General features: G+C 35.9%; 1 protein-coding gene across 1 annotated transcript in view; it reads left to right on the plus strand.

The window, feature by feature from the left end:
• The window catches only part of UBE2K (ubiquitin conjugating enzyme E2 K), a 76,522-nt gene that overhangs the window by 41,937 nt on the left and 9,994 nt on the right, over window positions 1–24,591 (plus strand). The window contains exons 2-4 of the mRNA XM_032334119.1: window positions 1,570–1,663; window positions 6,525–6,583; window positions 17,347–17,429. Of these exons, the coding sequence (XP_032190010.1) occupies window positions 1,570–1,663; window positions 6,525–6,583; window positions 17,347–17,429 (236 nt within the window). The remainder of the gene's footprint in view (window positions 1–1,569; window positions 1,664–6,524; window positions 6,584–17,346; window positions 17,430–24,591) is intronic.

A 24,591-nucleotide genomic window follows, 5' to 3' on the forward strand; every position in this document is an offset into this window, starting at 1 on the left:
TATCATTGGTAAGAATGTATATTTCGTCCTCCACCGCAAATACCAAGGATGATAATGATTTTTTAGGGCACAGGAAGAAGTTTCTCATGTGTATATTTGTAATTAATTTTAATTTGGGGGTAAAATTAACTTCAGAAAAAAATGAAATACATTAATTCCAAAGGTAAAAATAGAAAAAGGTTTTATAAAAATAAACCTATTAATTAGAATGTTTTTCTAATGTATAAAGTTTCTTAATCTTGTTATTATTAAAAGATAAGATTAATTAGAAGTCATATGAAATCTGTAAAATTTGGGTTTTAAGTTATGTATTTTTTCAGTATTTATTATTCTTTATTAATATAAACTGCTTAGTATAGAAAAAGTAAAATTGGTATCTACTTGTTGGAGGTTGGGGGAGAAAGCCATGGACCTTAAAACAGTAATTCTTACATTGTTCATCCACTAAACAAGCTTAAGAAGGTAGGGTTGAAAGCAAAAAATTTACTCTTGAAATCCTGCAAGGATTTTTTTAAGAGTGGATATGTTGTGTTACTTAGGTAAAAATAGAAATCGTAACCAAGAAAATGAATACATAACTTGTATATTAAGGATGTATGTTTTTAACAATTGAAAAAAAGAGAAAGTTTACCATATTAGGAATTTAGACTTAGGACCAGTAAGGTATTAGTGTAGATTACAAAGTATAAATTGGAGAGCTCGTTTGCAGACAGGTACTTTTAAACAGTAATGTGAATCCCCTTGGAGGGTTTTCTGCATCATTTAAGTTCACCTTTAACAGATTGAGAAATTGAAATGATAGTATAGATATGAAATGACTTTGAGAAATGTAATGGGCAAAATAAACAGATGTAGATAAAGTTAAAATAAGTCTGTTTTGAAAAGTAGGTAGTTGCCACTGAATTAAACTAAGCAGTATAGCTTAGTTTAAACTAAGCAACTTAAAACAAATTCTACAAGGCATTAGATGATTTTAGTGAGGCATTTTAGGCTTCAGGAATTTGCATGGAAAGGGAAATTAGTTAGATGCTTCGAGTTTTCACCAGTTGGGTGGATGGAATAGTATTTTAGTTAACCTAAACATCTAGAACTGTTGTGGTTAGTTTAAGTGAGAGTTTATACCCTACATGGCTTTTAATGACCCTGAGTTTTCTGTTTATATGGATAGAACCCATGTACCCTGGGGTACAGTATAGCAGCGTTCATCTACAGATGAATAATAGACTTTTCACGTTGGACCTAACATACATGAAGTTGGCAAATATAAAATAGGTGTCTGCTCTTTTTCTCTAAACATTCCAATAAAGTTAACAAGCCATTGTACTATTTTGTTCAGAGTGCTGTTATTTCATTAAAAACAATGAAGTGAAAATTTGTTAGTTTTTTGGTTTTAAATATTCTTAAAACTGGCTAATTAAATCCTAGAAAAGCATAGGTTATTATTTTTTACTAGAACAGATAATCAAGTTTATTAAAGAGGGGGTTTCAAAAATTTTTTATAGATAATACTTTAAAATAGGCTTTTTTCTTGCTGATATAACTAACATTTATTTTCTGTTTATTTTTAAGACGAGCAAAAATCAAATTAAAGTAGATCTTGTAGATGAGAATTTTACAGAATTAAGAGGAGAAATAGCAGGACCTCCAGACACACCATATGAAGGCAAGTACTTTTTTCTGTATCAAAATATTGTGCGTATTAGAACTTACCTGAAACATTAAATCAGAATAATCTTAAGTATCTATAAATCACATGGAAGGTAACTTCATTTGGCTTAGGATATTACAACATTTAAATAATAAATTTAGATATTGCTGTAGACTGATTTTTCTTACTGAATTTTAGCTAATTTTTTTCTTTCCCCAACATAGATTTAGTAGAAGCAAGATACAATTTATATAGGTTAGAATTTCACAGTAGAAAACATCAAGCGTATTAAGCCTCTAATATATGGACTATAGATGCTTAGTTACCCTTCATATGGTATCCATAACAAATCTTGCCTTAAATTTCTGACTGATAAAATACCTATTTTTTTTAATAAAGCTCCTCTCCCCTGTTTGTCATTAAGTGTTTTATTCATTCATATGTCTTCACACAGGCTGTGTTCCAAATATTTAATTTTCTTTATTCAGGAAAGCTTTGAATGATCGTTTCAAGACAGAAAAAAGAAAGGAGGCAACTTTGCTGAACTTTGTGTTCACAAACTAAGTCTGTAGCTCCTTTAGACTATGGAATTGGGTGGTAAGATAAGGAAAGAAGCTTTTTATTTCCTCATTAGGCAAATCTTCAGTAATGAATATTATTATAAATTTGGGTTATGTAGCATATCCAAGGTTCTTGCCTTCAGATATATGCTTAGTAGAAATCATAACAGAATTTGTAGTCATAGTAACATTTACTGAGTTCTCACTTTCAGAGCTTTACATGTATTTTCTCATTTAATCCTTAAAACAAATCTTATGAGGTAAGTAGTTATCACTGTTCATAGAATGAAGAAACTTAAGCTCAGAGAAATTAAGTGCCTTGTTTAAGGTCAGACATCTAAGTGGCACAGCTGGGATTTGAGTCCTAATAGCCTTTGACTTCAAAGCCAGTGTTTCTAATTACTTTCTGCTTTTGAATAAATGAGAATTGACTGAATATTGGAAGTGGTGGTTATGTCTACTTTGAACAAGGTCTTATAATTCCTCAATGAACAGTTAACCCAAAGTCATCAGAAAAACCCAGTATTCTAAAATATTTTAGTTTTCATTAAATTTTTAAAGACCCTAGAATGTCTTTAGTATATCCTACTAATTCTTAAGTGGTAAAATTTTATTTCCTGTTTTTATACTTCATATGAGCCATTTCTTTTTTTTTTTTTTTTTTTTAAGAGGGTTTGTTAGTTTGTTTAAAATTTTATTTATTTATTTGACAGACAGAGATAAGTAGGCAGAGAGGCAGGCAGAGAGAGTGGAAGGGAAGCAGGCTCCCCGCTGAGCAGAGAGCCCGATGCTGGGCTCAATCCCAGGACCCTGGAACCGTGACCTGAGCCGAAGGCAGAGGCTTTAACCCACTGAGCCACCCAGGCACCCCCATATGAGCCATTTCTTAACATTATTTAGTTTTGTATTATTTACTAAGTGCCTCTTATATGCTAGGCCTCATCTGGATGGTTTATGGATACCGTGCATTTAGTCCTTTTGACAATCATTAGATGGAAAAAAGGTCATTAGTTATCTTATAGAAATCACGTATCACGTTCTTGTCTTAATAGTAGATAGTGTATGGAATGATACACTCGCTTCTTAAAGGTAGGCATTATAAATATTTTTGAATCTTTTTTAGGTTGTTCAGATGTATTTTTAAAAGATAATATGGCAATAGCATTACCATTCTAGAACTGTTCCAGCAAACAGATATTTATTTCCTGAACTTAATAGGCAGAATGTTCATTACATTCTTAGAAACCCTTAATAAAAGTAGATGAATTTTTTAAAAATTGGATAATACTCATTTGTAGATAATTAAGTTATAAATATACCATATTCTTTATTAATTGGAAGCAAGTTTGATCATATTTAAGTGTTTCTGCTGCTGCCACTAAATGAGATATTAATGTTTGATAATACTAGTTCTTGTTTTAATAAGACTAGTTTTAATATGCTTTTTGGATGTAAATTGTGTCCTTTTTGTCATAAACTATTAAGGAGAAATTGTTCATTTTATTTAGGAAAAGCACTATTCAAGGGCATAAAACTAAGATATTTTTTGGAAACATGAAGAAGATTTTGAAGATGTATTTTGATAATATTTATTGCAGGGCTCTTGGTGGTTTTTGAGAGTTTTTTTTTTTTTTTAATCTTTATAACTAAGGCAAATGTTTCCATGTGGAATGTTAAACTGTTTATAATGATTAACTAATGAGGAAATTATTTTATGTTGTGTTAAAAGTAATCAGATTGAAAAGTAGAATACCCATGGGAAAATTAGCCATATTGCACGTGTTACTTAACTCTTGTTTTTTTCTTTTGCTGTAATAGTGGCAAAGGAACAGTATAGTTTTTGAACCTTTCTTCCTAAGAGTTGTTTTGAATTTATGAAATAATTGTTGGTATTTTTAAAAATCTCATCCCTTCTCCATTTTCTTTTTAAATGAAGTTAACTCTAAAAATTACAAAGTTTTAATAATAAAAGCTATTTAAGAAGAAATGATTTATAGTGAAAACTTAAAATATGAATTATGTAGTTATAAAGCTTGCTTAGTTGTGTTGCTCTGATGTAAGTGTGTATATATACACATACACACACCCATATATATAACAAATAATGCTGTGGTTAATGTTATGGTGGTTATATATTGAAAGTTGTCAGATAAAAATGCAAGACAGAGCATATTAATAGCATGTGGTGTAAAAATAGGATTGAGAGGGGGACTCTAGGCGCCAGCATTATTTATGTAGTAATTCTGGGCTCTCGCTGCTCCTAAGAAATTGTTTTGGATATTCAAGAAGGAACAACTTTATATGAAAGATTATAGAAACAGTCATCTAGAATTTAACAGAAAAAGTTAAGGAAGGAAAAAGAACCTACATTTTACTCAGGCCACATTTATTATACCTATATTTGAAGCTGGCATTTATAACTCTATAAACAAAAACAGTTCTATCTATAAACACAGAATTTTTTCAGGTACTCTTCTCTTACCTGTCTTACTTGGTTTTTTGTTTGTTTGTTTTGACTACTTTCCTTTATATTGATTTCACTCTTGCCATATGCTCTGTGATTCAGGCATCTAGTTCAACTCATGCAGAAGTCACTATGGGATACCATTAAAAAGAATTAGCTAGAAAAGAAGAATTGGAACCAGAAGGGGGTTGAAGAAAGTGTTACCAAGTGAATTGCCCCTTTGTTTTTCTCCCAGATCCACATTCATCTATTCCTAACAATGGAGGGAGGTGGATTTGAGAGAATGTGGGTGATACTGAAAATTGAATTATGAATTTTTTTTTTTAAAGATTTTATTTATTTATTTATTTGACAGAGATCGCAAGTAGGCAGAGAGGCAGGCAGAGAGAGAGGAGGAAGCAGGCTCCCCGATGAGCAGAGAGCCTGATGCGGGGCCCGATCCCAGGACCCTGGGATCATGACCGGAGCCGAAGGCAGAGGCTTTAACCCACTGAGCCACCCAGGCGCCCCTGAATTATGAAATTTTTAAAAAATATTTTTACTTATTTATTTGATTGACAGAGATCACAAGTAGGCAGAGATGCAGGCAGAGGCGGCGGGGGAGGGAAGCAGGCTCCTCACTGGGCACAGAGCCCATCGGGGCTCGATACCAAGACCCTGAGATCATGACCTGAGCCGAAGGCAGAGGCTTGACCTACTGAGCCACCCAGGCGCCCCTGAATTATGAAATTTTGAAGTTAATAATGCTAGTGCATAGTTTTTATTTTATGTTACTTTTATTATGGAAAGTTTTAAGTATCTAGAGAAGACAAATGGTATAATGAATCTTTTGTGTACTTATCATCTGGCTTTAATAACTATCAATTTAGGGCCAGTCTTTTATCTAACTCATCCCTTTATTATTTTGGAGCAGATGCTAGGCATAATATTTCAGTGTTACAGTTTTATTTGTTATATTCTGGAATAGTGTGTATTCTATTTTAGTATGTCATAAAATGTTAGGATTGGAAGGTTCCTTGAAGTTAGAATTCAAATCCACCCCCTCATCCAGTGGAAGGCTTCCCCCCCTTCAGTTTCCCCCCCCCTTCAGTTACCTTTTCTTGAATTATCCCATTATGGGAAGCTAGATAAAGTTTTTTTAAATATGTATTTGGCTGCTAGTTGCTCAAGATGACTTCAAAACAGAATGTTGTGTTTTGTTTACATATTACTGGTCAGAACAATCTCTTTGTAAAGTGTTTTCTTTTGTATACCTATTGAGAAGAGAATAGTCTTTTGTCTTTATGCCTACCTAGTATTGTTGAATTTTATTTTTAAAATTTTAGCAAGTGTTGGCCTTTCATTGAGGGCACAAGTTAAAAGTTTGGGGCATTATAACATTTGAGAGAACCAGCTAGATTTTTTTCAGTTTATGACATAACCATATGTCCTTTTTCTCTGTACCATCTGCCCTTATACCTCCTTACCTTCTTTTTGTGTCCCCCCCCCCATATTTTTTGTTATTTAACAGCTCTTCTCTGTGGACTAGAGGAAACAAAAGGAGACGGGATGTATATTACCTAACTGTCCCAGTGAAGCATTGGATTGTCTTTGGATTTAATGTATTTGTCTATCTCAAGCTCTTTTATTTGCTGATAAACTAATATGGTTGTATAATGGCTATTTTATGTGGTTTAAATAAACTTTCAGTTAACTAGTGTTTTTATCATTTCCTTTTTGGGTTTCAACTTAGGAATGAATTTGTTAAAATTGAATATAAAATAGTACGTGTTTTGAGAAATATGTCACTATATTTTGTTTCAAATATTTGAGGTGAGCAGCATTCTTAACTTTCTGTTTTCCCATTTTTTAGGAGGAAGATATCAGCTAGAGATAAAAATTCCAGAAACCTATCCATTTAATCCCCCTAAGGTATTGTAAGCCTATTTTTTGTGCATGAACTTCTAAAATTTTTCTCAGTTGATTTATATTTTAGTGCATTGTTATTAAGATTACAGCTTTTTGAGTTACTGTCTGTATAAAATTTAGTAGGGACAAGCATTCAGGTAATACCAAATAAACTTTGTTACTGACTTTAGAATGAAAAGCAAGCTTACTCAGAGGTAGCTAGTAAGGCTATAGACAGGAATAGGATTTTCATCTGCCAATGGCTTAAATTCTAGGTCTGAAAAAATTTACAGTGCTCCCAAGTTTTGAGAACCCTTATACAGATTTGTACTTGCCTCAAAGAAGTATGGTTTTTTTTTTTTCTTTCTCTCTCTCTTTTTTTTTTTTTTTAGGGAAGAGTATATTCTGAATTCAGTCAGTAGTTATTTGAGTACTGTGTGCCAGTGTACTGGAGCTTTCACGGAGCTTTCATTGTCCTTGCTTTCGCGGAGCTCACATGCTAGCAGATGAAAATCTTATGAACAAATGATTGGAACTGATGAATATTAAAAGAGGAAATGGAATACCCTAGGTCATGTATAACAAAGGGAACTAACCTAAACTTAATTTTTCACTGAATAGCTTCCTTTATCTTTTACTTTTGCTGTTAACACTTTAGTTTAGGCCTTCAGCTTTATTACTTTCCTGGTTTGCTTATTATTTAATCTGTCTTTGCCAACGCATATTCGTTCTTTGCTGTTCTGTTCTGTAAATCTTCCTAAAGTGAAGTTTTGATGTTTCTTTTCTTTCTTTGTTAATAAAGTCTAAACTCCTTGGCTGGGCATTTGAAACCTCCTACAGCCTAACCCCAATTATCTTTTCAGTCCTAATTTTCTACCACCTTTACCCACAACATGGGTCTGATTTTCCAACCTAGATTATTTGCTGTTTGTAAATGGTGCTTATTATTTCATACTTTTCTGTCATTTTCACTTGAATCATTCTCTGTATCATTTAAAATTTTAGGGTTTTTTTTAAGGTCTAGGTAAAGTGTATCACCATTTACCTTAAACTGTATCCATCAAATTGTTCCTCTCCTCTTTTTTTTTTCATAATTTAAAAAAAAATTTTTTTAAAAAAAATTTTTTATAAACATATAATGTATTATTAGCTCCCAAAGTACATGTCTGTGAATCACCAGGTTTACACACTTCATAGCACTCACCATAACACATAACCTCCCCAATGTCCATAACCCCAACACTCTCTCCCTACACCCCTCCCCCTGGCCACCCTCAGTTTGTTTTATGACGTTTCTCTACTCTTTTAGTAACATTTTATATTACTTATACACAGCTGATCCTGTGAATAGTGTGGGGGTGAGGTACACTGACTCTCCATGCAGTCGAAAATCCCTATATAACTCTTGACTCCCCCAAAACTTAAACTGCTAATAGCCTGTTGTCAACCAGAATCCTTACCAATAACAAAGTCGGTTAACACATTATTTTTATATATGTATTATATACTGTATCCTTATAATAAAGAAAGCTAGAGAAAAATATTAAAATCATAAAGAGAAAATACACTTAAGGTACTATACTGTACTTACCAGAAAAAATCCAATGTAAGTTGACCAGTTCAAACCCATGTCATTTAAAGGTCAGCTGTAGTACCAACACAAATACAGTACCAATTAATGTATTATTTGAGGTATGTATCTTTTACTAGCCTTTATACCCCTCAGGTGAAGGACCATGTCTTAATATATCTTTGCATTTTCTGTGGCTCCTTGAGTGTCCTTGAGCATATGATAGTAGTCACTTGGAAAATGTTCTAGAATTCATTCAGCCTGTTGGTGGTTCCCATTTAAGAATAGACATGGTAATGGAAGTTCCAGGGTGCACTTGGGTCACCTGCTGGTTTGGAGTGTCTATTCTGTATCTTATGTACATCTATTTTCTCATATGCCCACTTGATTCTTTTAAATTGTTGCAAAGTAGACATAACATAGAATTTACCATTTTAACCATTTCTAAGTGTACAGTTCAGTGGTATTAAATAGTCATGTTGTGCAATCATCACCTCTGGCCATCTCTATAACTTTTTCATCTTACCTGTTAAATAACGACTCCCCCTTCACTATGGCCCCAGCCCCCTAACCATTGTTCTACTTTCTCTGTATGAATTTGATTAGGTACCTCAATTAACTGGAATCACAATATTTGTCATTTGTATCTGGTTTATTTCACTTAGTATAATGTCTTCAAGGGTCATCCATATTTCAGCATGTATCTGAATTTTGTTCCTTTCTAAGGTTAAATAGTGTTCATTTTTCATATATGCCACATTATCCATTCAACCATCAAAAGACATTTTGGTTTTTCTAACTTTTAAGATGGTTGATTTTTTTTTTTCTCCTTGGTTTTTTTTTTCTCTATTATAAAAGCAGTTTGGTGGCACCTGAATGGTTCAGTTGACTAAGCATCCAGCTTTTGATTTTGGCTCAGGTCATAATCTCTGGGTTGTGAAATCAAGCCTTATATCAGGCTTCATGCTGGGTGTGGAGCCTACTTCAGATTCTCTCTCTTCCTCCACCCCTTCCTGCTCCTGCTGTCTCTTTCTAGAATAAATAAACATTTTTTTAAATTAGTTTGTGCTTTTTGTAGAAATTTGAGAAAGTTAAATAATAAATTATAAAAAAAGAAATCATTTTTCAAAATGGTTAAGTTATCATCTTGTATCTGTGACTTAGTTTTCATACTCATCCTGGTTACCCTCCACTGGATTCAGTCTAGGTTTTAATGTTGTCATTGGAATGAATACATAATTGAGGCTACTTTAATTGTTGAATACCACAAATTTAACAAAAGAAGATTTAAATGTTTAAAAGATGCCCTCTTAGCCTAAAAAAACTTTTTTAATGGATATAAGGAGGAAGAAAAAAGAAAAGCCCTCAATAGAGACTACTTTCAGCCACCACATTTTTTACTATTAGAGAATGGCAGTAGCCGCTGTCACTTGTGAAACAGTCTTAACAATTCTTTTGACAGAGAGAGAGAGACAGTGAGAGAGGGAACACAAGCAGGGAGAGGTGGGAGAGGGAGAAGCAGGCTTCCCACTGAGCAGGGAACCCTATACAGTACAGCACCCCAGTCTTAACAGTTCTAATGAATGAGGGGCCTGAGGCTTAGAGGTTAAGTAGAACCCAAATCCTATAAGGCCCAGTGTGCTCTACTTTTTTGATCCTGATGAGGACGGAGTAAGGGCATAATCTCTAAAACAGTGACTATGACTCCCCCAAGAACAAGAGTAGTCCGCCAAAGTTCAAATCTACTTCGGCCATTTAACTGGCTTTAATAATTTTTTTTTTTCCTCACTAATCTCTGCCCAACGTGGGACTCACTATCCCAAGAACAATTGCTGCATGCTCCAACTGAGCTAGCCAGGCACCCCTGGCCTTACAATTTTAGGCAAACTGTGTGCCCTAGTTGCCTCATCTATAAAATCCTCACTTAGGATTTCTTATAAAGATTAAATGAATTAATCCATGTATACATTATTGTAATAATTCTGTGAAACATTTTTTCACATTTCTTAAAAATTTTTATTTATTTGAGAGTGAGAGTGACAGAGAGAGGGAGGGAGCACGAGTAGGGGGAGGGCCAGAGGGAGACGCATACTCCCCAAGGAGCAGGGAGCCCAGCTCAGTGCTCCATCCCAGACCTGAACTGAAGGCAGATGCCTAACCAACTGAGCCATCCTAGGCACCCCCTTTTCACGTATTTTAATGTCTCTGAAATCAAAATACGCCTTTCGATAGATGACATGTCATAATGTAATTGGCAGAGTTTTTTCTTTCTCAGGGTACATAAAGTAATGGTGTGTTATGTAATTCATGGTACCTGAGATATAATGAAATAGTGATACTTGTAACTTGCTACACAGAGTAAGCACTGTGTAAATATTAGCATTAACCAGTGACTCCCACTCTAAAAGGCTCTTCTTGGGGTGCTTGTGTGGCTCACTTGTTAAGCATCTGCCTTTGGCTCAGGTAATGATCCCAGGGTTCTGGGATCAAGCCCCCACATTGGGCTCCCTGCTCAGCAGGAAGCCTGCTTCTCCCTCTCTGACTCCTCCTGCTTGTGTTCCCTCTCTTACTGTGTCTCTCTCTGTCAAATAAATAAAATCTTTAAAATAAAATAAAAGGCCCTCCTTGAAGTAGCCTTTGTCTTCCTTCTGTGACATCATTTGAAAGTATAACATCGGCACTTACATTTCCAGTATAAGTTGAAATTCTCATTCATTGCTCACCTGGATGGCTCAGTTGGTTAAGCAACTGCCTTTGGCTCAGGTCATGATCCCAGGGTCCTGGGTTCGAGTCCCACATTGGGCTCCTTCCTTGGCGAGGAGCCTGCTTCTCTCTCTGCCTCTGCCTGCCAGTCTGCTTGTTCTCTCACTCTCTCTCTCTCTCTCTGTCTCTGTCTCTGTCTCTCTCTCTCTCTCTGACAAATAAATAAATAAATAATTTTCTGAAGATTTTTATTATTTTTTAAGTAAAATGTTAGAGCTGCTTTGATACATAGTTTGGTCAAAATCGTAAACAGAGTTGCCTTATGACCTATATCAGTTCTACCCAGGTACCTACCCAGTAGAAATGAAAACATGTCTACACAACAACTTGCACACAAATGTTCATACCAGCACTATTCATAGTGGCCAAAAAGTGGAAATGACATAAATAAATGTCCATTAACTTAATGGATAAATAAAATGTGGCATATTTATACCATGGGACATTTTTTTGGTTATAGAAACAAATGAAGTACTGATAATGTATTATATAGAGGAATTTTGAGAACAACATGCTACATGAAAGAAGCTACATACAAAAGGCCACTCATTGTATGATTTCATTTATATGAAACATCAGAAGAAACAAATCCATAGAGACAAAAAATAGGTCAGTGGTTGTTTAAGACTGAGGGTGTGTGAAGGAATGGGGAGTGACTGCTAATGGTTGCTCTGTGTATATACTGAAAACTGTCATGGAGTTACGCACTTTAAATGGGTGAATTATAATCTCAGTGAAAGTGTTTTATTATTTCCCTCTATAGTCTTTTATATAGCTCCACAGTGATTGCATAGCCCTGGCTCTATTTCAGGCACTTGACCCATTATTTTATTTATTAGTCCCTCTCTCACCCTTGTTTTCTAGCATAGTGGGAAAAATAGACTCATAACATAACAGAGCTCCTATTGTTCTTCAGGCCACTACTATGCTAATTCCAGACATTCCACATTGAGGTAGCTTCAATATTTAGAAAAGTGTCCCTCTGGCTTCAACTAGTTAATCTTAGTTGTAATTTAGTATTCTTTTAAATATGGTATTCATTCCACTTATGGCATTAAGCTTTTGTAATAAATGTAAATGAATGTATTATAAATATATTCTAAATATGTTGAGCTTCTAGATAAAATGAATTTTTACTGATTGGTAAATATAATGGAAAAATTGGGAGTATTTGTAAATTTCTTGCTGGATTTTGTTTGTGTATGTTTAATATATAGGCTCAGGTTTAATTTTAAGTCTCATGAGATAGAAGTATTAAAAGTAGCTGGTTATATTCTCACTGATGTGCAGCTAAAATTGCACAAGGTTGAAACTTACATATTTGATAACAGTGGGCACAGAGTATTTCCTGTTTATTATTCTGCAATAAATTATTAACCCTAAAGAGCAGAAGGTTTGCTTCTAGATAGAGAAGGTATATCTTTAAGGCAGCTGAGTATAGTGTAGAAGGAATTTAATTCAATGCATAAAACCAGTGTTATTTCTGAAGTGAATTATAATATACTGTTAATGAAAAAATTAAAGTAGGAAACCTCTAGCTCAATGATTTGCCCAGTTATGAATTAGAGATTAGGTTGTGAATTTTTCTGTTTTTCCTTGACATTATAAATGTAGTTTTATATGTGAAATTGATTATAAATATCATTGCTAATAACATTTAATGGGTCTGCCCATCTGCACATGCATATTTAAAATATAATAGCTTTTTTTTTTGGACAATAAGTTAGTTAAAGCTGTTTTAATACTGTAACATCCTTGAGTTCCAAGTTTGAAACTGGAAATTCAGTGGAAATGTGAGCTTCCATTTGCCATGAAGTTGCTGAAATGTTTGAACTAAAGAGTAAATGAATATGATACTGTCCTCCAGGAGGGGATAAGATTAGTGAAGGGGAAAAAAAATAGATTAGTGATGATGGTGTGCCAATATAGATTATAAGAATAGTCTCCTTCCTTCATTTTGGTCTGGTAACACTGTGTACATGGTGTTAAGATTTATATTTCTGGGGGTGCCCTAGGTGGCTCAGTGTTTTAATAAGCCTCTGCCTTTGGCTCAGGTCATGATTTCAGGGTCCTGGGATCGAGCCCCGCACTGGGCTGTCCACTCGGCAGGGAGCCTGCATCCCCCTCTCTCTCTGCCTGCCTCTCTGCCTGCTTGTGATCTCTGTCTGTCAAAGAAATAAAATCCTTAAAAATAAATAAATAAAATAAAATCTTTTTAAAAGATGAAATAAAAATCTTTTTCCAGTGTTGAAAAGATTGGGCCAATTATGTTTTTTTTAAGATTTTATTTATTTATTTGACAGACAGAGATCACAAGTAGCAGAGAGGCAGGCAGAGAGACGGGCGGGGTGGGGGGCGGGCGGTGCAGGCTCCCTGCCAATCGGAGAGCCCGATCCTGGGCTGGATCTCGAACGCAGGACCCTGAGATCATGACCTGAGCCGAAGGCAGAGGTTAACCCACTGAGCCACCCAGTGCCCCAAATAAATAAAATCTTCTAAAAAAAAGGATTTTTGTTTCTGTATAAGATGTTTAATATTTTTAATTTTTAAAATATTTTTATGAAAAATTTTATTTTATAAATATTTGCTTATATTTACATTTTTTAAAAAGATTTTATTTATTTATTTATTTGACAGATAGAGATCACAAGTAGGCTGAGAGGCAGGCAGTGAGAGAGAGAAGGAAGCAGGCTCCCCGCTGAGCAGACAGCCCGATGTGGGGCTCGATCCCAGGACCCTGGGATCATGACCAGAGCCGAAGGCAGAGGCTTTTAACCCACTGAGCCACCCCAGTGCCCCTATTTACATATTTTTATATTTCTATATAAGAAGGTTTTTTTGAGTGTTCCTCAGAGGTAATGAGTGTTCTGAAGCTACCCAGATGGTGCTAGTATTAGTTTCATAGGTGAAAATAAGGAGGCTTTGTGATTAGTAAGCCTTTTAATACTATAAACCATTTCATACCTGCTTTGTAATGTGTCAAATATGACTGAAGCAGTCATAATAAATGTCCTTGAATTGTTACTTACTGTTATGCTTCATTCCTTCCAAATTTTTTTGAGTCTACATTTTTGTTGATATACAGCAGAGGTGTTAGTACTGTGAGAAAAAGTGACAAATACAGTAGATATTGTGTATAGAATAATAGGATACAATTCTGGAACATGTGTAGATACCACTAGTGACATTAAGGTTTGAGAAAGAAAAAGATGTGACAAATCTAAGAAATGAGATAGTTGATAAATAATTAAAAAAAGAGGAATAGAAGATAAAGAGTGGTAGACCACAGAGAAACTACTAAGGTACTTATATCCATACTAGTGGGTGATGCACTGTACTCTTGAAAAAAATTTTATTACATCATTTACAAATTCAAAGGTATTTATTCCTAAAACTGCAGATTAGTACAAAGTAACAAATAGTTTAATAATTTCCTTGATCCTGCATATATGTGTATTTATTTTCACATAGAGTCTGCAGAGATCATGTATGGAAGACTCCTCTTTAAAAAGAAAGAGACCTTAGATCACTTGCCTAACCATAAACCTTCTGATGACTTAAGTAGCAATTTCAAATTCTTGGGGTTCATGGCTGGCTAAGTCAGTGGAGCATGTAGCTCTTGATCTCCGCATTCTGAGTTTGAATCCCATTTTGGGTGTAGTTCTTAAAAATCAAATCTTTTGGGGGGCACCTGGGTGGCTCAGTGGGTTAAAGCCCCTGCCTTCGGCTCAGGTCATGATTCAGGGTCCTGGGATTGAGCCCCACATCAGGCTCTCTGCTCAGCAGGGAGCCTGCTTCCCCCTCTCTGCCTGCCTCTCTGCCTGCTTGTGATCTCACTCTCTGTCAAATAAATAAATAAAATCTTTTTCCAGTGTTGAAAAGATTGGAGCAATTTTTTTTTTTTTTAAGATTTTATTTATTTGAGAGAGAGTGAGTAAGAGAGAGCACATAAATGGTTTGGGGGTGGGGGAAGAAGAGAGAGAAGCAGACTCCCCACTGAGCAGGGAGCCGGATGTGGGGCTTGATCCCAGGACCCTGGGATCATGACCTGAGCCAAAGGCAGATGCTTAACCAACTAAGCTACCTAGGCATTCCAGATAGAACAAATTTTTGTTTTAAAGTCACAAAATGGTGTAATGTCCTTGAGTTACTGAAATTATGGCATATGGTTATTTTGTATCTTTATGCTTCAAATTATTGAATGGTAGAAAATATGATAAGAATATTATGGTTATATCTATTAGGAAGAAATGTTTATTGTACATAAGCCTGGTATGCCCGTCTTCTTTGACCAGCTTTGTATTTGAGAGGGATGCTGGTTAGGTCTAAGAATAGGTTTGTCATGATGTTAATTGCGCATTCATTTAGTGTGAGACATTTCAGGTACTTGGGGTGCTCTGGTAAGCAGGATAGATACTGAGCCTTTTAGGGAAGGCCAGACATAGAAGGAAGAAATTATAGAAATGTGGTCAGTATGATGAAATAGGAACATACAGGGTGTTGTGAGAACTGATCAGGAAGAAGTGATATGGAAACTAAGACTTAAAGGATTAAGTAGGAATTAGCCAGGAGAAGAGGGCATCAACATGTGTTACTAAGAGAAGAAACAGGTATGAAAGGCCGAAGGGAGGGGCGCCTGGGTGGCTCAATGGGTTAAAGCATCTGCCTTCAGCTAAGGTCATGATCCCGGGGTCCTGGGATGGAGCCCGCATTGGGCTCTCCGCTCAGCAGGGAGCCTGCTTCCCCTTCTTCCTCTGCATGCTTCTCTGCCTACTTGTACTCTCTCTTTCTCTCTATTAAATAAATAAATAAAATCTTTAAAGGCCCAAGGGAGATTGATTGATTGATTGATTGATTGATTTTAAGATGACCTGGAAGATGGGCTGGGATAGTTTAAGAGTGCAGACTTAACATAAAGGGAATGAGAAGTCATTAAAGGGCCTTAAGTAGAGTAGTCAGTCAGTTGTTTTAAAGGTCACTCTTTATTTCAGTGTGGAGAATGGATTGAAAAGAACCAAAATGAAGTTATTAAAGTCAGTGGACTATTTAGTAACCCAAGTATAGAATGATGGTCTTGTTTAACAAGTTGGTGATTCTGTGGATTGAGAGTAGATACCTTTGTGTCTACTCTTGTAAGCAAGAATTAAAAAGGGTCAAGGCATGGATAGATTCCATAGTTTTAGGTGTTTTGAAGTCATTGGTAACTTGAAGTTCTTTCTTAGTATATAATTTAGTGTGTAATTAGGTGAAGTAGTAATTAACAGGTAGTATCGACAAATCCCGTCACAAAGAGAGAAGTGGAAGCTGTCTGCTTAGCTGCTTTCCATAAATAGCTTTAGATTTAGAGCAGATATTAATGAGTCAATTTTTGTAGAGTACTTATTGTTTGGCTTGGGGCACCTGGGTGGCTCAGTTGGTTAAATATCCGACTCTTGATATTGGCTCAGGTCTTAATCTCAGGGTGGTGAGTTCAGTGCCACGTGGGCTCCACTCTGGACATGGATCCTACTTTTAAAAAAAGACAAAAACAAAACAAAACAAAAAAACCATTGCTTGACTTACAGTACTTAATGAGTTAAGTATAAAGGAGTTTTGACTTAGGTGATTATTATATATGTGTCAGATAAAATAACAATAGGTTCCCCGCCCCGCCCCCCCAAGTAGTAATATTTGGTCCTTCAGAAGCTCGTAAGTAAGACCTGATGAACTGGATTTCATTTCATGGTGATCTGTTAGAGTCAGTATTTTCATTTTGTTCGTTTCTTATCCATCCTAAGACAAATAATGAGGTGATTAGAGACTCAGAATCTGAAAAGAGGTTGTGTAAGTTCGCGTATTGTTCTATTGCTAACTTGCTCCTGGATTTTTGGATAAATTTCTTAAACTCTAAGCCTAAATGTCTCTTGAGTGCCATTGTCTTTCAAGTATATGTTAAAAATTTTTTTTTTTAATCTGAGAAAACAATTTCTACAGAAAATTTAGGAGCCATCTTACAGCCACTTACTACTAAAATGCTTCCATGTACTGATTTTGTTTACTTTGTCCTTCAAAGCTGTCCTGCATCCTACTTGACACTGAATAAATTGCCATTTGCTATCTGTATTAATTTTTATTTTATGTTACTTTGTCTACCTAGCTAGATTTTAGTCTGTGTTGTAATTGTCATAGCATGGACTATTATGGTAGGTAAATTGTAAACACCTGGTAATTACTGGGTTTCTTTAAGGGCAGAACATTTATGAAAAAGTTTTTTAAAAATGTATGTCAGTGACAGCATTCAGCTTACTGAATGCTTTGTCTTTCACATCCTTCCCTTCAGCTAGGCAAAATGATGGTAATGTAAGTATGGACTTTTTTTTTTTTTATCTGAGGATTTCATTTTCTTATAGTTATACTTGAACTATATGAGTTTTATTTCTGTTACTTAAAAACTCAAGTGTGCTTTATATTCTAGGTCCGGTTTATCACTAAAATATGGCATCCTAATATTAGTTCCGTCACAGGGGCTATTTGTTTGGATATCCTGAAAGATCAATGGTAAGAAATTTTGAATTCACTTTCTTCCCTCTCAATGAATTCCAAGGCTATGCTTAGAGTGTTAAATGTGTAATTGCCTCAAAACATGAGCATATATTATACTTTTTCTTATTTGGGCTATAATTTAAAATTTTATGAAGTCTCAAGTACATATTCAAAAATGTGTTGGGGTGTCTGGGTGTCGCAGTTGGTTAAACATCTGATTCTTGGTTTCAGCTCAGGTCATGAGCATGATTGAGCCCCACATCAGCTCTGTGCTGAGTGTGGAGTCTGCTTGAGATTCTCTCTTTGCCCCTGCCACCACCTCTGTAAAATAAATAAATCTTTAAAAAAAAAAAAATGTATGTTAGAATTGAGATCACAATCATTATTTAAATAGTGACTTATGGAGCTCCAGGGTGACTCATTCTGTTAAGCATCTGCCTTCTGCTTAGGTCATGATCTCAGGGTCCTTGGATCGAGCCCTGCATCAGGCTGTCTGCTCAGTGTGGTGTCTGCTTCTCCCTCTTCCTCTGTGATTGCTTTCACTCTCAAGAAAATAAATAACAATCTTTTAAAAAAGGGGGGGGACTTATTAGGTTATGTCAAAGCTAGTTTTACATCTTGAAAAGTCTCAATTTCATTTATTTTGGTAAATTTGGTTCTTCCCTGTCTCTCAAAGATACTTGTAAAAGACTAGCAAAATAAGTATTAAAGTAATCAGCTTTGATTTCGGTGGAATGTAGGCAACAAAAATGTTAAAAATTGTGTTAAATGAGCTTAGTTAAGGTTCTCAGATTCAAAGAAAGGAATACCTTTATAAGTGATATCTGCATTTGCATAGCACTTTATAGTGCTTTCACATGTTTTGTCTGATTTGATTTAGCAGCAGCGTGTTTAAGAGTTAGTTCAAATCATGACTCTGCCATTTACTAAACTGTGGTCTTGAGCAAATTACCTAGCCTTTGTGCCTAGTTGTCCTCATCTCACAAGATGGGGTTAATACCTACTTCATAGGGCTATTAAAAGGATTAAATGAATTGTTTTATGTAATTTTCTTAGATTACAGCCTGCCATATTCTAGCAATATGAATGGAAGAGAAACTAAGATGAGCTATATAAAAAAGATGTCAGAGTGGGTGAAAACAGTAACAAACTATGTGTTTGATTTGTTAAGAAAGGGAAAGAATGGACAAGAATGAACAAGGTGAAACAAATGACAACATTTACTATTTGGGGAATTTGGTTTATTTAGTAATTGGATAAACAGACAAGAATTGTTGGTTTGGTTTTGCTTTTCCATTCTAATACCACATCTGAGTAAAGCCTCCTCCCTTGGTTCATCTTTTGGGGTCTAGTTTCTTTTTCTGTATTCCATACCCTTAAACGTTGTATGGTATGAAATAGAACTAATTTTATTCTGTCATTCTTTTAACTTGTGACCTTTCATAATTTGGAGGTCTCAGTGTTTTTATCCATAAAATCATCTCAAAGGTCCCTTATAATAGTTAGAACATTCAGTGATACTAATGAATATTTGCAGACATTGTACTTCTTTCACTTGGTTTCCGGGAAGTTAGTTAGTTCCTCTCTTCTCCCCTTTCTTGTGCACATTCCCAGGTTTCTTAACTAGTTCCTCCCTTATTTCTAGGAGAGTACCTTGGGGCTAAGTCTTTACCTCTGCTACTTTTCATCTATAGTCACTTCCCTGGTATGCTTATCTGATTTTAGAACTTCACTTTTTAAATACCAGCAACTCCTAAATCTGTGTTCCTTGGACTCCACACTCATATGCTGCTACCTGCTTAACATCTGTACTTCAGTATGTATGTAGTAGACATCTCAACCTTAAAATATGTTCAAAACTCAACTGATACTCCCTAACCCCAAACTTGCATCACTCCATTTAAGTTACTGGCAACTACATTGTTGCAGTTGCTTTGGCCAAAACTTCATCATGATCCTTGGTTCTTGTTTCTCTGGTACCCTGTACCCCATTTGCAAATTTTATTGGTGAAACTTCCAAAATCTTATCAGCAGTTTCATTAGTACTACCTCACCCAAGTCACATTACCTCTTTAACCTCCCTGCTTCTGAATTTGCCCTACTCAGCAGTTCTCAAAGAGTGATACTCTTCTCCCTGCTCCCCCCTCCCCACATCCCTTTTCAAAAACAAATATAGCTCCAGACTAAAATTTCCCACTGACTCCCCTTTTTGTTCAGTTAAGCCAGCAGTACTACCACTTCTGATTATCTCTTCTGAAGTTGAAAGATTATGGTGTATATGTGGACAGAGAACTTGGTACTGTTGTACTGAAACACTTTTTGTCAACTGTTCCTATTAGGCAGATGTGAAATAGCTGAATTTTAAAATAATTGAAATATTTTAAAATGTCAAAGGCAGGGGCACCTGGATGGCTCAGTCAGTTAAGTGGCTACCTTCGCCTCAGGTCATGATCCCAGGGTCCTGGGATTGAGTCCCACGTGGGGCTTCTTGCTCAGTGGGGAGTCTGCTTCTCCCTTTCCCTCGGCCTCTCTCCCCTCTGCTTGTGCTCCCTCTGATGCATTCTCTCTCTCAAAGAAATAAAGTCTTTTAAAAAAATAAGTGAGATGAGATATACATGGATATCCTAAGCCCCTCTCCCCAATTTATTGAGGTATAGTTGACAGAGTCAGTGGATATTCATGTTTATTTAGGCTTCAGATATGGAATTTGGTAAAGAAAACTAAAGGATAGTAATCCTCAGAAAAATAAATTGACTAAACATTGAATAATTTGAGATAGGTGTGCTAGAAAACTGTTTTGGTCTTTTGTGAATTCATATGGCAAGTTACCTTTAATATTTAACAGTTTTATGTTAGTATGGTTTATTAACTCCACAATGTGTTCTGTGTGGAAACTATCTTCTGATGTTTTTCCACTGACACCTATTAGGACTGCAGGTGTCTGTTTACCCGAAGAAATAGAAGAAAATGACTACACATAAAAATTGTACTCAGGGGGCACCTGGGTGGCTCGTTCATTAAGCATCTGCCTTTGGCTTGGGTCATGATCCCGGGGTCCAGAGATGGAGCCCTGCTCAGTGGGGAGCCTGGTTCTCCCTCTCCCACTTCCCCTGCTTGTATTCCCTTTCGCTGTCTCTCTTGTCAAATAAGTAAATAAAACCTTTTTTAAAAAAAAGTGCACTCAGTGATACTGCCCTTCTAAAAGACATGAACAGGGATTAAGAGAATACCTAGATGGTTAATAAACAGTGTTCAGCATCATTAGTCATTAGGGAGGTACTAATTAAAATTACAGTTAGATACTACTACATACTTAGAAATAGTTCTCATGCATTGATGGTAGGAATGTGGTTCAACTACTCAGCCAGCAGTATCTACCAGAGCTAAACAAACATCTTTGATATGGCCCAGCAGTTCCACTCCTAGGTCTATATCCAAGAGAAATGAATGCATATGTCCTTCAGAAGACTTGTAGCATGTTTATTCAATAACCCATATACCTGTCAATAAGAAAATGGATATATAATGGAATAATTGTCCAGTGAAACACTGCAGTAGTAGTTTTTGAAAAAGCGTATTGACACAAACAACATGGATAATTCTCACAGACATGTTGAGTGACCAAAGCCAGACACAAAGGAGCACATACTGTATGATTCTGTTTTTATAAAATTCAAAATGAGCCAAAACTAATTTATGGTGATAGAAATTAGGATAGTGGTGGGAGTGGATGAGGGTTGTGAAAGGGAATCAAGAGTGAGGTGTTTTGTTTTGTTTTGTTTTTTGAGTGCTGAAAATTCTCTATTTTTTGATCTATGTGATGGTTACATGGGTGTATGCATATATAAAAATTCATCCAGATGTATATCATTTAACTCTGTTATGCTTTAATAAAAGTTATAACAAAAAAGCTGCCATACTCTTAAGTAGCAATGTTTTGAATAAACATCAATTATATGGATGGTCTTCTGAAGACCCTTAACAGAAAGTCAACAGTACTGACAGTTCATATAGGTGCTGTGTGTTTTGGAGGCTCTACTGAGTCTGTATGCATGAATATTTAATTAGCCATTTTAACTCTGTTTATTGAGGTCTTAGCAAAATTAATTTACTGAAGATAGATTTGTAAGGAACATCATCCATTGACTGTTAAAATTAGCTGACACATTTTGAAATTCCATATTCCTGTTTACCTGTTAGGATTTGTTTTTTTACACATAGAATCCTAAAAAATCTTAGTGCATTATGAATTTAGTCAGTACTATGTAGAAGGAACAATAAATAGAATTAAAGATTGTATTTCTACTGTATACTTTCTCACATTACTAAATTTAAGGTTTAAAAATTAACGTAGATCAGTCAACATACACATTTAAAAAAAAATTTTTTTTTAAGATTTTATTTATTTGAGAGAGAGAGAGAGCATAGTGGGTGGGAAAGCGGGTGAAGCAGGCTCCCTGCTGAGCAAGGAGCTTGAGTCAGGGCTTGATTCCAGGACCCTGGGATCATGACCTGAGCTGAAGGCAGCTGCTTAACTAGTTTAGCCACCCAGGTGCCCCCTAAAACATATACATTTCTTTACACTATTAAAGATGTTATAATTTCTATAGTATGTAGAGCCAGAAGACTGAGTTTTGTTTTAATAGTAATTTTATTACAACTGATGATTAAAATAATGTCATTGTTTACCATTAATTTTTTATCCAGCTTAAAACTTCACATTTAGAGTTTTTTTTCCCCACTACCATTTTCAAATATTTATTCATTCATTCATTCATTCCCTTATTTTTACCTGCACTCACTTTTTCTGTTATGTTTTGATTTTTAAGCTGGGGATGCAGAGGGGGAAAGCATTTTATGCAGACTCCACATCTAGCATGGAGCCCAACATGGGGCTGGGTCTCATAACCCTGAGATCATGACCTGAGTCCAGATCGAGAGTCACACACTTAACCATCTAAATCAGTTCTTTGTTTTTTTATTTTATTTATATTTATGTATTTTTTTGAGGATTTTAATTTATTTTTTGACAGACAGCAAGAGAGGGAACGCAAGCAGGGGGAGTGAGAGAGGGAGAAGCAGGCTTCCTGTCAAACAAGGAGCCTGATATGGAGCCCAATCCCTGGACCCTGGGATCCTGACTTGAGCTGAAGGACGCTTAACAACTGAGCCACCCAGGCACTACCACCCCCCCTTTTTTTTTTGATTGAAGTATAGTTGGTGTACAATATTAGTTTCAGGTGTCATTTAGATTTCTTTTTAGTCAACTAATTCTTAATGGTTTATAAATACCTCCCCCAGTATTTCATTATGAAAAATTTGAAGCATACAGAAAATATACCTTTTTCTCATTGAGATTGTTAGAAATCAAATCTTAAGATTTTTCCTTTCATATTGAGAGCAGACTGTCCCTTTCAATATGTTCATCTTTATTTCCTTAATAAAGATGTAATGCTGTAATAGTTTGTATCCTCCCAATAAAGACTGTAAATAAAATAAATAAAAGATAATTGCCAATTAAAGAAGTAGGAAGTATTTATAATACAAACTTACAAATCTCTAAGGGAAGAGCTTCTCACTTTAAGAAAAGTTTTAAGGATGGGCGCCTGGGTGGCTCAGTGGGTTAAGCCGCTGCCTTCGGCTCAGGTCATGATCTCAGAGTCCTGGGATCGAGTCCTGCATCGGGCTCTCTGCTCGGCGGAGAGCCTGCTTCCCTCTCTCTCTCTCTCTGGCTGCCTCTCCGTCTACTTGTGATTTCTCTCTGTCAAATTAATAAATAAAATCTTTAAAAAAAAAAAAAAGAAAGAAAAGTTTTAAGGATGCCTGGGTGGCTCAGTCAAAGCATCTGTCTTTGGTTCAGGTCATGATCCCAGGAGTCCTGCATTGGATTCCTTGCTCAGTGGAGAGCCTGCTTCTCCCTCTGGCTGCCCTCTCCCTGCTTGTGCCCTCATGTGCGCTTGTGCACTCGCTCACTCTCTCTCTGACAAATAAACAAATCTTCAAAAAATAATAAAAATAAAATAATTTTTTTAAAAGATTTTATTTATTTATTTGTCAGAGAGAGAGGGAGAGCAAGAGCAAGCACAGGCAGACAGAGTGGCAGGCAGAGTCAGAGGGAGAAGCAGGTTCCCTGCGGAGCAAGGAGCCCGATGTGGGACTCAATCCCATGACGCTGGGATCATGACCCGAGCCGAAGGCAGCTGCTTAACCAACTGAGCCACCCAGGCGTCCCAAGAATTTTTTATTTTGTAAAATATATAACATAAAACTTATCATCTTGGTTTTTTTAATTGACATATAACATGTCATCTTATAAATGACAGTGTAACATGGACATCTTCACTGTTTCAAGTAAGTGTACAATTTAGTATTGTTAAGTATATTCACATCATTATGCTACCAGTCTCCAGGACTTTTTTTTTAGAGCAGTTCTACATTCATAGCTAGATTGGGAGGAAGGTACAAAAATTTCCTATACACTCCCTCCCCTGCACACGCATAGCCTCCCCCATTATCAGCATCCTCTATCAGAATGGTACATTTGAGGAACCTGCATTGTCCTATCTCAGTCACCTGAAGTACTTAGTTTTTATTATGGTTCACTCTTGGTGTTGTCCATTCTATGCATTTGAACAAGTGTGTAATGACATGTATCCATCATTATGGTATACAGAGTATTTTCACCCCCCCTAAAAGTCCTCTGAGCCCTCACTCTTCATCCTTCTTTCCTACCCCTTCCCACCTTTTCATATTTCAAAACTGAAACCATACCTATTAAATAATAACTTCCCATTCCTCTTACCCTTCTGGCAATGACAGTCACCATTCTACTTTCTGTCTCTGAATTTGGCTTTTCTAAGTACCTCATGAATCATACTATTTGTCTTTTATTCCTGGCTTTACTTAACATAATGTCAAGATTCATCCATGTTGGGGTGCCTGGGTGGCTCAGTCGTTAAGCATCTGCCTTCAGCTCAGGTCATGATTCCAGGGTCCTTGGATCAGGCCCCACATTGGGCTCCCTGCTTGGTGGGAGGCTTGCTTCTCCCTCTCTCACTCCCCCTGCTTGTGTTTCCTCTCTCGCTGTGTCTCTCTCTGTCAAATAAATAAATCTTACCAAAAGAAAAAAAAAAAAAGATTTATCCATGTTGTAACATGTGTCTGATTTGTCTTTCTT

Source organism: Mustela erminea, chromosome 2 (assembly GCF_009829155.1).
Source record: "Mustela erminea isolate mMusErm1 chromosome 2, mMusErm1.Pri, whole genome shotgun sequence".
In the NCBI taxonomy this organism is placed as follows: Eukaryota; Metazoa; Chordata; class Mammalia; order Carnivora; family Mustelidae; genus Mustela; species Mustela erminea.